Genomic DNA, 12,524 nt, shown 5'->3' on the forward strand with positions numbered 1-12,524 from the left:
TCCATGGGAGCAAAAACCAAAGAATAAAGAAGGCTTCGTCGAACCTTGGCCGTGAAAATTTGCCGTTCATTGCTCTTAGGGCTGAATGGAGAGGGGCAGTTACAGCCAGAAAGCCACGTCGCACCTGGGGCAAATCCAGAAGCCATTTTAGCTCGACTACTAACTGAAGAGGAATCACCATCCACTGTCCATAATACAAGAGGCCAACCGGTATCATGCTCATCAATATGTAGATCCCGATGTCATTGTCTGCAATGGAGTTTTGAAAGAGTCAGCTTGGGGCAATGAATTTTCGTTCAATTTTTACCTACCGGTAAGAGTACACTTCTGGGATAGGTATACCACTTGGGGCTTTTTAGATGCTTCAGCGAAATGGCTCCACTTGCCAGCAACCTAGCGCTCATTTCTTTGGATATGGCAGAGGATCAGTTTGTGATAATTGCAGTACTGAAAAAGAGGATCTCGATCGATTCGATAGAGGAACTAACTAATCGTCTAATCGTAGATTCAAGCGTTCTGTAAACTGGATGGAGGGGAGGCTTTTGTGAGTGGTGCACTAAGGGAGGAAGTTGCAGGACCGATTAGGCAGGTCCATTGGGTCCCATGTGACGCCAGGAAGGCGTCCTACATCTGTCTCCCACAGTACCCATTGTACAAATGAATAAGCTGCCTCTTTGCCAATGTGTTGAATATGAAATTGGTCCTATACAACTTTACATAGACTAGAGGTGAGCTGACAACAGACAATCACCAAAGTTGTGCGATGATCATCTCAATCGCCCCTCACCCTGGATCACATGAGCTCAGGGCAGCGCTGCTCGCCTACTGTATTAAAACGAGACGGACAGTTGGAGTTACTGTAGATTTTTTTTTCTCGCTAGGTAGTCATAGCTTCAATCCATCCATTGCTTCGAATACTCCTCTCCCATTTGAATTTTACGGAGTAACCAATCGGTGAATTGTGGTAAGCACCTACTACCTAGCTACTGTACATACTGCACATCACTCCTACTATGCTCCGTGGATACATGTTTTGTTTTTGCTTTGTTTAGAAACGAAGCAAGTAGGTGCAGCTATAACTGACCTATGTGATGTGATGTCTACGGCTAAGGACTTGAAGCTAGATAACGGGCACCTCAGGCGGTAGGGATATACTACCTATAAAGATCTGCATGATGCGCATGGTTCCCGGTTTAAATTAAACCACGGCTCAGGGACCGGGTCTGATCTGGTCTGATCCGATCTAGGTTGATGATCAGGGTCTCAAGAACGGTTCTTGGTTCCGGGCTATGTTTACCACGCGGTAGGCGGTACCTGCGTGCGGCAGCATACCTGTATACTTATCTTGCATTAGGGAGGGGTCGAGTTTGAAGCCCGAGAGGGCAGGAAAAAGAGAGGTAACCGAACCAAGTGGGACGAAGAAAATTTCTCGTTACTATTGATTGCTCCAGGGTGGTTGGTATCACACCGTCTTGACCGCTGGTGCAGTGTAAGCGGGAAAGGGGAAAAGATAAAGTCGGTGGTTGGGCCATTTGGAAGATGACGGCTACCCGAAAGCTTCACGGAGGTACAACTCTATGTCTGTCCGCCTGTCCTTGTCGCTGAAAATCTTTGACACGGCTGAGATTACATACGTCCAGAGTGCTCATCTAAAAATTAAAATACATGTTGTTATCCACATAAGTATCTGGAAGGAGATTGGATCGCGATGTGGTCATCATGCAGCGCACTGCCGCCAATACGGGACCGCCGCGGGACGATGAGTTGGCAGAGAAAAAGCATGGTTGTCGTCAGGGAGATAGAAGCTCGTCGGGTGGAGAGAGCCGACTGGGGTTCGAGTGGCTTGTGCGGTGTAGGCTCGGGCCTTCCTTGGGCCCAGGTGGATCCATGGGCGCCACCTCGACCTGAAGTACAGATGTAGACATGATGCTTTTCTCGAACATTGATGTGAACTTATAGGACGTCTGCACATGCAACGTTATGTGGGCGAACAGGTACATACGTGGGAGTTCGTCCGATGAATAAGGCCTCCGTTGGCTTTGCTCCACGATCTCTTCTCTTAGTTGCAGTCCTTCTGGAAACTCGACCCTTTGTACCTGGTACCTCGCAGCACCACTGCTGGCTGCAGACACAGATGGAGTAAGGGGCACCGGGCGTGTTTCAATACAGCCTGGTGACACAGACTGAGACGGCGCAGAACACAGATTTGTTTATCGGACGATCGATCGAGTGTCCTGCTCGAATCTACGGCCCTAGGGCTCCTCGTAAATGTGATAGCGGGCGGTCAAACGGTCCTGGGGCTTCCTCCGTCTGTGGTAGCAGTGAAGAAATCAATCAGGGTGAATTGTGACAGATGAGAAGGCGAAAAGAGCTGGAGACGCTTGATCCAGCCACATTAATTATTTGGTGACTTTATCGCAGCGGGCCGGGACCACGTCGGCCGCACAGTGCCAATGAGCGCAGGGAAACCATCTCTCCAACCAGCGTCTCCAGCCCCGGTCCATTTGTTGTCGCCGCTAGCTGCTTTTCACCTCTCCGCCAGCTGTCCTGTCCTCCTTCTTTCCGGTCCTCTTCTTCCCTTTGCCTGTGGCATAGGTATCGGTCTCTGTTTTCTTCCTCCCGTTTCGCCGTTGTGTTCTGGCATTCTGCCAGCTCGGTTGGTTGTTGCTTTTTTTGTGCTTATCGATCGTCGGGTGGTTGGTCGGTCTAGAGGGGGGACGGTGAGAGACACTACCCAAGCGGTCGCTGGTTGTCAACGGAGAAAACCAGTTACTGATATCTTTCTTTTCCTTTTTCTATTATCCAACCATCAGAGCAGCAGCTGTTCTGTCGTTTTACTTCAACAGCGATATTACTGAAGAAGGCCGTGGCCGTTTGGTGCGCAAGGCTGAAGCTCAGCAGCAGCACGGCCGTTCCCCGCCACAGACCCTCGAGAGGTGCCATATCTGGAAGCCCAGTCGGCCACATCTGCCGCTGTCGTGTTACACAGCGCCCGTCTATCCTGGAATAACTAGTGCGTACGTCCGCCCTCGCCCTGGCATCTCCTGTTCCTCGACGGAGTATGCAATCATCTGGCTGAGGCCGCTTCACGATGGGTGTTGACACCCGCCGACGTATGCTGCCCGCCCCCACAGATTCCAACGACGACACCACGGGGGGCAGCGCCACGGCGACAGAAATCGCAACAGACGTCTCGCGACGTACCGACAAAACATCTTATTCTCTTCCAGATGACGGCAGTCCCATCACCATCTCTACTCGTCGACGGTCGCACCATCGTGAAAAGGACGAGCCAACGAAGCTGTCCCGCACTTCCCACCACCAATCGCAGACTTCTCTCCTGATCGAGTACTTTGAGGGGGGAAAAGGACCAGGAACCCTCCAGTCGAGACCCAGCGTCAGGGTCAAGGTGACACCGTCCGCGGCAAGGAAGCTGAAGGACGGAAGCGACCACATTCAGATCACCGAGTCTAGCAGCCGGAAACCCATCTATACCCGTCGAATCTCTCTTTCGACGCCATCGAGGCAGCAGCAGAAACAGCTCCCCGACACGTCTGGTGTAGACGATCTGAGCACCAGCGACGGCAACTCTGCTACGGAGGAAAACACCCCCGTAACCCGCGGTCCGCCCCTGGAGATCGAGTTCGTGGACCGTGACCAGAAGAGTGAAGCCTCCACCCACGAGCGCAACATGAGGCCTGCGACGGTTGCTTCGGACATCTCATCCATGCCTCCAGACAGCATGCTGGATGGATCAACCCTCACTGTTGGCCCGCGACGTAAGCGCAGCCAGAGTCTGGGTAGAGAGGAAGATCGTGAGCAGAATGACCTGCTTAAGGCTCCATCGAGACGAAGGAGCCGCAGTCTGAGCAGGGAAAGGATCGCTCACAAGGTAGCTGAGAAGCTCAGCAGCACACCACACGATATTCCAAACACCAAACACAGGCGCGGCAGCCACAGCGTCAGCAAAGAGTACCTGGAAGAGGATACCAAGTCACACAGGAGACGATCCCACAGACATCGAGAGGAAGACGTTCCTCCCAGCGTCGATTCAAGTCTTCTCAGTTCTGCCGTATCCTCGCGACGTAAATCCGGCGATCGGTATTCGTTCCATTCTTCGAGATCATCCATTAACAACCCTAAGCTCCTGGAGACCGTCGAAGATGCAATTCGCCGGCTGATCCTACCAGAGCTGAAGGAGCTGAAGAAGGATCAGAAGGTCACTACAAACACGTCCAGATTTGAACGTGAGGCCAGCGCGTCCAATGGCTCCGCGTCTAAAGACGAATTGGGAAGACGACCGTCCAAGCACTCTAGTGCCCCGGAGATCAAGAAGCCTACGGTAGTTCTTAACAAAGATGGCAAGGATGATGGTACCATTCTCTCGGAGGAGCCTTCGACACCACGGAAAGAAAGCAGACGAGAAGAAGAGGATGTCGAATCCTCCCCAGATAGTGCCTATGTCAAGGGCGCGCGACCTGAGCTTAGGGAAGAAGAGAAACTGCGTCGGCAGAGGAGCAAAGGACTTCGTGACGCTGAAAAAGCCGGTATCGTTGGGAATGCCCTCACCGCTGCAGCTCTCAAACACCATGACTCCAAATCCAGTCTGGACCGACGAGAACGCAGGAAGAGGAGGAGCAAGAGCCGAGCAGCCAGTGTCAACCTCACCGAAACTGAACTGCTGTTTCAGAAACACAACGTGCCACCGATGCCGATGCGCAGTGAGATGGACTCGGAACTGACCCGGGAGTCTCTTCTCTCTCAACGGACTGCGGACACCGAAACCTCTCGCCGGGAAGTCCGCAACGTGTCCCGTGGTACTCTCCGTGAAAATGGGCCCCAAGGCTCCAGTACCCCGACTCGTTCACCCAAAAACGGCTTGGGTACTCACCACAGCAACTTCTCCACCCACGATCTCAGTTCCCATGGTGGCTCTCCCCGTGACCTCCGTAAGAAGAGTCGCTCCTCCCTTGACATTGCTGCCGCGGCAGCTGCTAATCTATTAGATGACCATTCGGACCACGACGACAGCGAGCCGGAATATGAGGAGCGTAGTAACCATCGAGCCCTAAGTCCCATTCAAAGTGTTGCAAGCGACCGTACCGAGGTTCAAGCAGAGCAGTATAAAAACAAGGACATTTCCAACACAGACTCTGATCTCGGGTTGAAAGCAGAGCAGAGACTCTCGATTGACTCGCTGTCCTCCGCACCCAGTACGAACCTGGCAAAGTCGAGGCGGCAACGAGAGACACAAGAGAGGAACGCGCATAACGAAAGCTGGGCTGAACTAGGCTACGAAGAGTCGCCCAAGCCTTCGAATGATGAGCATTGGGAGAAAGAGTCTGAGTTCGAGGAAGACGAGACTCCCCGTCATTCCAAGGCGGAACCGAGCAGCGACGACCCAAGAATTGATGTGAAGCGCATGACAAATTACACGGATGACAGTCTCGATGCTCCCTACCTTGACAAAGTCACAGAGGGCCAAGATGTCGCTGACGGGTATGGTGCGAACCCGGAGTATGTCCATACTCCAGTGGCTGTCGAGTCTGCGGTTGCATCCCTTCACGAGCCCTCTGTCCTGGATAACTCGTTCCAGTTTGCGAACCGCTCACGTCCCGATTCCCTAGACCGACCTGACACTGACAGCCCAAGATCTATTCAAAAGACGCCTCAAGGCTTCCAAAGAAATGACCGGGGAAGTCCTTTGAAGCAACGGCAGGATGCTTCTAGTCCTGACGAGAGATCTTTCCCTCAGAGGATGGGTGTCACGTCGCCTCCCCAGAGCGTCGCGCAGTCGGTCGAGGAGGAAGAGGACGAAGATGAACGTCCTCATATGGGAGCAACAGGGCATCCGGGAGCTGGCAGTCCAATGCCCGAAGTTGAGCATGTTGCCGATGACTCAGAAGAGTCCGAAATTAACACCAATCCTTCCATCATTCAAGGTCCGATCGGAGGCATTCCTCATGAAAATAGAGATCACTGGCCGTACAATCCAACACCTCCGATGACTAAAGACGCTGAGATGTCTCCTAGTGTTGGACACGATGGTGAACAGGGTACTCCGGCTACAGGCACAGGTATGACAGAATACGACCAGTCGTACTACCAGCCTGATGGGTTCGACTTTGACAACTTTGGTCAGCCGAGAGACAGCTATATGGGTGGACAGATGATTCCTACCCCTCCAGGAGTGAAGGATGAAGGCTACATTTCAGGGGCCAACCCCCGGTCCCCAAGCGTTGCAACCCCGGAGCCGCAGAAGGGCTTTGCTGACAGTGGTTATGGCGGCCTCTTTGGTAGTGCTGATGATTCTTTTGGTTACCAACGGCACCTTAGCGGCTATTCTCAGGGGATTCCATCCCCATTTTATGACGGCGCCACTGGAGGAGGCGTCGACAGGATTCAGTCCAAGGATATTATTGCTCTCATGGAACACGTATGTAGCTTCTCATTCTTTTTGGACTATGCGGACTGCTAACAGTTATAAACCAGCTCACCGTTCGGGATGCCCAACGGAATGCTAGGGATACCGAGATCCTGGTAACTCTTGTCCGGAGTGCGGCCGAAATGCGCAACTCGTTCATGGAAATGAAGAAGTTCATTGCCGAGCAGGATGAGCTTCTCATGGAAGCTAATGACAAGCACCACGAACGCCTCCACAAGGTTATCGGTGGGCCACGACCGCTACCGCCTAGCGGCTATAGAGCTCGACAGCAGCAGCAGCAGGCAGATGATGCCGAGGACCTGCGTACGAAACGTAAAAATGTCTTCAAGCGGGCACTGAAGGGCCTGAGCCTGAAGTCCTCGAATGACCTGAGCAAGATCGAGGACATGCTCGAGCAGCTGCTCGACGAAGTTGAAGCTTTGAGAATTGCACAAGAAGGAGGCAAGCCGCCTGGAACTGCTGGAGCTCAGAGCTTGAACTCCAGCGACCAGGCCCAGAACCCATACCAGGACGGATACGAACCAGAAGGACAGGCTGGGACTTCTTCAAACGAAGATCAGTCTGGATATCCGTCGAACTCCTCCCGGCCTGCCCCTGACTCGCGTGGCATGGGCGGCCGCCCCAGCACTGTCCCTGAGGCAGATGAAGACGAGGTTCACAGGCAGGAAGAAAACGGTCAACATATGGCTCGCGAGGAACGAGGCGCTTCGGTACCACTGGAGAGCCCGCCTCGAGCAGAGGTGCCTGCGGGCTCTTACAGCAACGACACGACGCCGAAAACGGCTGAGAAGTCCAAGAAGCACAAGTCGAGCAGTTCGTCGTTCTTCCCGAAGTTCTCCCGCTGGTCCAAGACGACAGCGTCTTCTGTGGGTGATACTGTCCGCAGTACCATCCAGCCTGGCCGCAAAGAGCGTCCCTACTCCGAGGCATCTCGCTCCGGTTCCGACCTTGCTCCCCATGGGCCTTACAATACTGCTGATTACTACGACCCGCAAGGGGATGACAGGCTGCGGTCTACTTACACCCTGGATGAGCAGCAACGTCAGGAGAATCGCCCACCGTCCCCGCTGGTGCCCTCGACGGTTTCAGAGAATCCGAAGTACCAAGCCCACCGGGACAGCTTGGACTTGAAGCATCCCCAGCCTCGTCAGGGTCCCACTGACCGGTACCAGACTCACCTAGAATCGCAAGCCCAGAACTTTGTTCCGGTCACTCCCAACTCGGAGCTATGGGGGTCCAGCTCTAGCCTTCCCCAGATGAACACGGGCAACACAAACAGATACAGCACTGGAAGCCGTCTGTCTCCAATTTCAGATGCTGGCTTCTCAGAGACCGGATCTGCGCCTCCAAGGCCTCCAAAGATCAAGGATGAAGGCCCCTTGGTTCCCCAGCGGCCTCCGAAGATCAAGGAGGGAGACACGCAAGCGAGCTACGTCGACCGTATGACCTCACGGGTAAGTCTCTCTCAGCCTTGCTCGCCTGATATTGCACAGAAACGATTGCTGACATGACCGCACCAGGGCACCGCCGTTCGCGCATCTCCACCTCAGCGCAGACCGACCGGTCCTCGTCCTATCACCGGCACTTCTGGCCAGTACAGCCCTGGCAACCCTAGGAGACATCGGTACCGGGACAGTCCGACTCAAGTTGATGATGAAGACAACTGAAGAGCTGTTTTCCCTTCCACCACCCTTCTACCGAAACTTTTATTCTCTTCCGACGATTTTATGACCGCTGCTCGATATTTTGTGGTCTGGAACTTTTTTTGATGATCAGTCTATGAAAACTAGGTTAACAACAAATGCTGAATGAGCACCTTTGCTTCTACCTGTATTTGCGCTTTATGGTGTTCGAAACTTCTCCTGTCGATAATGATGATGAATGTGGAAACGGATGGACATGGACATGGATAATAATGACTTTTCTTGTGGACATGTTTTGCCGCTGTAATCAGTTTATTTGGTTTCGTTCTCTTTTTACCCCCATGGTCCATTTTCCCTTCTCATATTCATGTCCTTTTCCCTCTCATCTTGCACATGTTCTTTCTCCATTTCTCAGGCGTCTGTTGTTAATTAATTGCAACCTTTGTTTTTTCTTTTCACACTACCCACTAGTATGGATGCCCTTTTTTTTACACTTTCTCCCTTGAAAAGCGAAAGCGAGAGCGAAATGAATGATACTCATCTGATGACATGACCCTTCCTTATTCCCCATTATTTCCCGGTTACGGTATCCTTGCGATTTGATGGTGATCAATTTGGCGTGTATTGGTTGGAAAGGGATGCGCTTTGTTGCCGTAACGAGACCTATTCCAATTGACTTGACTTTGAACTGAACGGAAGTCGAAAAAGTAGAGAGGTAGTCTGCTAGGCAAGAAATTTGAGATTCATTTCCCATAGAGACATGTGCGTCCGTCGCATTGCGTCAGTTATTTGGAGGAGTAGACGTTTGATTTTAGACCTTAAACTGGCCGTCCGGATAAAATCTGTTCGGTCCATCTGTAAAAATAAGTAACTCTGCGGAGATGCGCGTAAAATGTGGCGTATCTGATTGGTGCCCTCCACTCTTCTTCCAATTCTCTTCCGCAGACCAAGGGTGGGGTTGGGTCTTTCGTCATAAGCGGAGTATCGTAACCCGCTTTTCTAGAAACATTTAATACTTTACGTGTATATAGACACGCAGATGGTTGTTTTCTTCGTTGAGTAAATTGAAAGAGCTGACATAAGCACCAAGACAAGAAACAAAAGGGGAAAAAGACAATGGCTGAAGAATCGCCCCTGGACCTGCTCATCTGCTCCACCTGCGGCTCGCAGCACGCGGTGACGACGGGCCTGTCGTCTTGTAAGATCTGCGATGATCCGAGGCAGTATTTGCCTGCGCATGGGTATGTGGCTTACTATGGAGTTGGTGATTTAGATGTTTGATTCTTGATTCTTGATTTTGGGTTTTTGTTTTTTTACTTTTTCTGTCCATTTAATCTAATCGTCTTGTTCGTTCTATCATTCTTATTTACATCTGTGTATTTTAGTTTAATATCCATCATCCTATATCGATCATACCTGAAGCTGAAGCAGATGCTAACTATCCTACAGACAATCATGGACCACCCTCCGCAAACTGCAAGACTCCAAACAATACCGCAACGAATTCGTCATCGACAAACTCGCCCACCAATCCGGCAACAAGAACCTCCTCCTCGTGAGCATCTACACCGTCCCCAAACTCGCCATCGGCCAGCGCGCCCTCCTCTGCTGCACCCCCCGCGGCAACATCCTCTGGGACTGCCTCACCTACATCGACGACGAGACCGTCGCCAAGATCAACGACCTCGGCGGCGTCTCCGCCATCGTCATCTCCCACCCGCACTACTTCACCACCTGTCTGCACTGGGCGGAGGCGTTTGGCTGTAAGGTGTACCTCTCCAGTGAGGACGGGGAGTGGATCATGAGGCGGGGTGATCCCGCGAGGCAGGCGCTTTGGACGGGGAATCGACTGCCTTTACTCGGTCCCGTCGGGAACGATGAGAATAAGAATGAAGATGGGGCCGATTTCGTGGCGATCAAGACGGGCGGCCACTTTCCGGGCAGCTCGGTGCTGTGGTGGAAGGAGACGAGGAAGTTGATGGTCGCGGATACGATCATGGTCGTGCCCAGCGGGGTGTATCACATCGATCGGTTGCCGGGCACGGTGTCGTTTTCGTTCATGTGGAGTTATCCGAATTTTGTGAGCCCCTCCAAGCTTCTGCCCCTCTCTTTAGGGTTGAACTCTTGATGTAGCGTTCCGACAGGATTAGATTCTATACTGACATGTCTATCTACGTGTAGATCCCCCTCCCCCCAGACGAAGTCCACAACATCTGGAAGGCGATCAGGGACACGGATTTCGAGGACGCACATGGCGCCTTCGTGGGGCAGGACACGAGGGGAGATAGTCGGCGACGGGTCCTGGAGAGTGCGAAGCTGATCGTGAAGAATATGGGGTATGTGGGGCATGCGATTCATGCGGAGGAGGCTTGATTCCTGATCACCCGCCCCCGTCTGTCAGTATTAGGTATTTATTTGATTTGGGCAGTGGCATTATTTTTTATCTTATTTCTTCATACTTTGTATGTATGGAAGGAAGTTTCTTGTATGTATGTATGTGTGTACGTATGTTACAGGGACGGAGAAGGCGGAATGAGACGAGGCGAGATCTATCATGAAGATGAAGCGCTGTTCTTTTTAGTTTGATGGTTAGTGGTTTTGGTCTACGAGGAGAAGGAGAGCTGGAGCTAGCTTAGTAGCTATTATCTCTTCTCGATAATGATGACTTGATGAATGAGGAATGAAGTTCATTTAGTCATACTGTTGAAATATAAAGCTCTCTCTTGCTTCGGTCATGATAGCACAGTAAGACCATGTGGGTAAGTAAATAGTGACATAGCTCTTATCACGTACAATGCATAGTACACAGTACCTGTTGCATCGGACGACTAAGACAGAAACATAAGATCAGAGGGAAAAGAAAAGAGAGAGGGGGAGAGAGTGTGTGTTTGCCTAGTATGCCAGACCCATGTCACAAGAGATAAAACATAGAACATAGACATAGCATTTAAGCAGATAGAAATAGCTTGATTGATTGATTGATCGATTTCATCTGCAAAGAAAAAGGAAAAGAAAAGGAAAGGAAATCTTTTCAATCAAGTTACTGTATTGGCGACAAAGGGAGCCAAAACAAACCTGCTTATAATGATCTGATCGTCGGAGGAATGAACAAATGAAAGGATGAGCGTGTGGGTTGAATCGATAATCAATTCAGTGGTTGCGTTATATAAGTTGTGATTATAGTAAAGAAAAAAAACCGAATCGATCGATCCTTTTCGTGTGGCCTTGATTGAGTCCCAAGACATTCATTACCTCCATCCATCCGCATCAATTAACATCGACAGATCAATCAAGTTGATCAATTCTGTCTTGTCCATAAGGTCCGGGCCGACCGGTTCTTGAATTTCAAGAATTCATGTCATGTCATCAACAAATATCTATATATCTCTTTCGATCTCAATTCGATTCAAGAGCCTTATATGACATTAAAGTTAGCAGATGGGTCCTTGTTTGTCTGCTTGTCTGTTATGCATATATAAAAAAACGAGCGGGATGTAAATGTACATATAGGACTTACCCGAGTACCATCATATCGAGGTACCTATACCTATATGAGGCATATATGTAGTAGAGATGCATATCGAAAACCCTCCCAGACATTGCCCACCCCCCTTGATAAAACGATTCTCAACTGTACCATACAGTGCTAATTTTTTTTAAAGTCCCAAAAACGCATGACTCAAAAACAGCGCCAGCATCGAATTCGGCGCGATTAGCGTCCTCGTTCCCGATGATGGCAGATGATAATGCTGCTCAGACACCGTTGCACTGCGTTCTTTTTCGCTCCTTTCGGTGACTACCACGCCCACGCCGTCAATCCTGATCTCGGTCTTGGTTTCAGTATCAATGGAGCTCTTCTCCTCTTCCTCCAGCGTCGTTGGTAGGCTGAAAGGTGTGCTCGTCTTCCGTCTTTCTTGTCTCTGCTGTTTCCGATCCGAGAAGGTCTTGGCTCGGGAGAGAGTCTTCGTCTTTGAGGAGCGCGAGAGGGATAGTGATCTGGATAGAGAGAGCGTTTTGGATCGGGATAGTAGACGCTTTGAGTGAGATTGAGATTGAAATTGAGAATGAGGTTCGAACTGCGGTGGTGTGTTGTTGATTGTTGGAGACGAAGACTGAGAAGGTCCCTCGAGAAGGGGTTCGTATTGATCGGGGTCAGGGTCGGCGTTCTTGGGGTAGCGTCTGCTGCGGGGGATCTTTGAGAAGGGGAATGTCATCATGTTTGTATTTTTGTATTCGAGGTCGAGTTGAATTAGATTAGGTGGACTTGCGAAGGCGTTTAGATGATGTTGATAGAGATGGAGAGATGAAGCAAGCTCAGCTTCTATTAAGTCCGTGGTATGCGTGCAGTCAGACAGTATCCGAAGAGAGAAATGAATGCATGTAAGGATTCACGACTTTTCTGATGCTATTTCAGAAGAGTCCACCATAAGGAGCCG

General features: G+C 50.9%; 4 protein-coding genes across 4 annotated transcripts; 3 read left to right on the plus strand and 1 right to left on the minus strand.

Moving 5' to 3' along the window:
- Positions 1-3,091: 3,091 nt before the first annotated feature.
- On the plus strand, positions 3,092-8,112 carry VTN00DRAFT_5727 (uncharacterized protein; the record flags this gene model as incomplete). The annotated part of the gene is made up of 4 exons (XM_069432289.1): positions 3,092-4,949; positions 5,007-6,436; positions 6,493-7,899; positions 7,966-8,112. 4 exons carry the CDS (start codon positions 3,092-3,094, stop codon positions 8,110-8,112), a joined length of 4,842 nt encoding a protein of 1,613 aa, XP_069288164.1.
- Positions 8,113-8,246: 134 nt separating this feature from the next.
- On the plus strand, positions 8,247-8,594 carry VTN00DRAFT_5728 (uncharacterized protein; the record flags this gene model as incomplete). Its single annotated transcript, XM_069432290.1, has 1 exon — positions 8,247-8,594. The coding sequence occupies one exon, from the start codon at positions 8,247-8,249 to the stop codon at positions 8,592-8,594; it is 348 nt and encodes a 115-aa protein (XP_069288165.1).
- Positions 8,595-9,204: 610 nt separating this feature from the next.
- On the plus strand, positions 9,205-10,461 carry VTN00DRAFT_5729 (uncharacterized protein; the record flags this gene model as incomplete). Its single annotated transcript, XM_069432291.1, has 3 exons — positions 9,205-9,329; positions 9,538-10,168; positions 10,270-10,461. The coding sequence occupies 3 exons, from the start codon at positions 9,205-9,207 to the stop codon at positions 10,459-10,461; spliced, it is 948 nt and encodes a 315-aa protein (XP_069288166.1).
- A 1,283-nt stretch (positions 10,462-11,744) lies between these two features.
- On the minus strand, positions 11,745-12,305 carry VTN00DRAFT_5730 (uncharacterized protein; the record flags this gene model as incomplete). The annotated part of the gene is made up of 1 exon (XM_069432293.1): positions 11,745-12,305. The coding sequence occupies one exon, from the start codon at positions 12,303-12,305 to the stop codon at positions 11,745-11,747; it is 561 nt and encodes a 186-aa protein (XP_069288167.1).
- Positions 12,306-12,524: the final 219 nt, after the last annotated feature.

The sequence above is a fragment of the Thermoascus crustaceus genome (genome assembly GCF_041956765.1).
Source record: "Thermoascus crustaceus strain CBS 181.67 unplaced genomic scaffold VTN00scaffold_3, whole genome shotgun sequence".
Classification (NCBI taxonomy): domain Eukaryota; kingdom Fungi; phylum Ascomycota; class Eurotiomycetes; order Eurotiales; family Thermoascaceae; genus Thermoascus; species Thermoascus crustaceus.